Source organism: Acanthisitta chloris, unplaced genomic scaffold (genome assembly GCF_000695815.1).
Source record: "Acanthisitta chloris isolate BGI_N310 unplaced genomic scaffold, ASM69581v1 scaffold42523, whole genome shotgun sequence".
Taxonomy (NCBI): Eukaryota; Metazoa; Chordata; class Aves; order Passeriformes; family Acanthisittidae; genus Acanthisitta; species Acanthisitta chloris.
This window is the reverse complement of record NW_008667370.1, coordinates 7,560-9,127: the sequence shown is the minus strand read 5'-3', so window position 1 is coordinate 9,127 and position 1,568 is coordinate 7,560. Positions and strand designations below refer to the sequence as shown.

Genomic DNA, 1,568 nt, shown 5'->3' with positions numbered 1-1,568 from the left:
ATGGTGTTGCACTGAGAAGACAGGAGAGAACTGGAGGACATGGCTGCTGCATCTTCCAGGGGTTTCAGGTTGAGTGTCTGAGGAAATTCATGTCAAGGCTTTGCTTCTTTAAGAGCACTCCCACTCTGTTGATGCTCTCTCACCTTTTCCCTGCCCTTTGCAACTTGATATAATTCTCTTCTCTCCTTGCCCAGTCAATAATGGATCTATCTCTTTTCAAGCCCCTAATTAAAACTCCAAACTGTGCTTTTCCAGGTCACAGAGCTCAATAATGTGAAGAACATATCAAGACTGCCAAAAAGCACAAAGAAACATGCTGTTGGGATTTATTTCAGTGATGACACCTCCAAAACCTTTGCTTGTGACTCAGGTGGGTAAAGTGGTGATGCACATTGGAAATCAGAAGAGCACTGATTGGGAAATTATAAATGTATTATATACCTACACACAGATTTTCTGGGCATTTATACAGAACTTGAGGCAGATGAGTGGTGCAAAGTGCTGCAGATGGAGTGTCTTGGAACACGAATCAATGACATTAGCCTTGGAGAACCTGACTTGTTGGCATCTGGAGTAGAGAGGGAGCAGAGTGGTAGGTACAGAAATGACCTTTGGCATTTTTGATTGCATTCTTTTCAAAGTCTTTTGGATTGCCCATATAGATATTAGACATAAATAGGAGTAAAATTGCTTTTCTAAGCTTTCCTTCCTGTTTTTGTGGGAAAAGGGTTGGGGTGATTTGTTGGGGGGTTATTTTTGGCTTCAGATGTAATAGAGTTATTTGGAGTAGCTCTAGACAAATTAGTTGCTCTAGGAGATGAGAACTCTCTTTTGTTGTCTGTTTTCACATATGGTGTGTGTGACTGAGCCTCTTTGGCAGCACTGGGAAGCAAACCATAAATCATAGTAATTGCATGTAAAACCTGAACCTTTGGCTACTTCCCTTTCCTATGCAAATTACCTAATTACCTGCACAAGCAACATCTTTATTCATGGCCACAATTGTATGAACTGTTTGCAAATACCACGGTTAGGCTGTGCAGTTCTCTCAATGCACTCACAAGTGTTTGCTGCCCTTTGAGTGCAGCATTCTGACTGCCCCAAACCTGGAGTTATTATTGCTAGAAGGAGCTGAGGCTTGATTTTTGTAATTACTTTTTTTGAGTTAATTGATCTAAGTGGAGATAAGCTGCTAGATTAAAGATGGAAAATAGGAAATTCCTTGCATGACTTGCACATTTCCTGGGCAGGGATTTTAGACTAACCTTTTGTTTTTCTCCCAGAGAGATTCAATGTGTATTTGATGCCATCCCCTAATTTAGATGTGCATGGGGAATGTACCTTGCAGATAACATTTGAGAATATCTGTCTTTGGGACATCCAGAATCCCAGAGTCAAACTGGTCTCTTGGCCGCTGAGTGCCCTGCGGCGCTACGGGCGCGACCCAGCCTGGTTCACCTTTGAAGCAGGGAGGTAGGTGTGTGTTTCTTACCTTGCCTTGCTCTCCTGCTGGGGCTGGGGCTTGCTCTGCACCTCTTCCAAGGGTTGGTATAGCATCACAGTATGTC

At 42.9% G+C, this 1,568-nt stretch overlaps 1 protein-coding gene across 1 annotated transcript in view; it reads left to right on the top strand.

Annotated features, from left to right (window-relative positions):
• Positions 1-255: 255 nt before the first annotated feature.
• Positions 256-1,568, top strand: part of DOK5 (docking protein 5) — a gene marked incomplete at both ends in the record, with an annotated part of 8,710 nt that continues 7,397 nt past the window's right edge. Inside the window, 3 exons of the mRNA XM_009072458.1 lie at positions 256-370; positions 473-592; positions 1,284-1,473. Of these exons, the coding sequence (XP_009070706.1) occupies positions 256-370; positions 473-592; positions 1,284-1,473 (425 nt within the window). The remainder of the gene's footprint in view (positions 371-472; positions 593-1,283; positions 1,474-1,568) is intronic.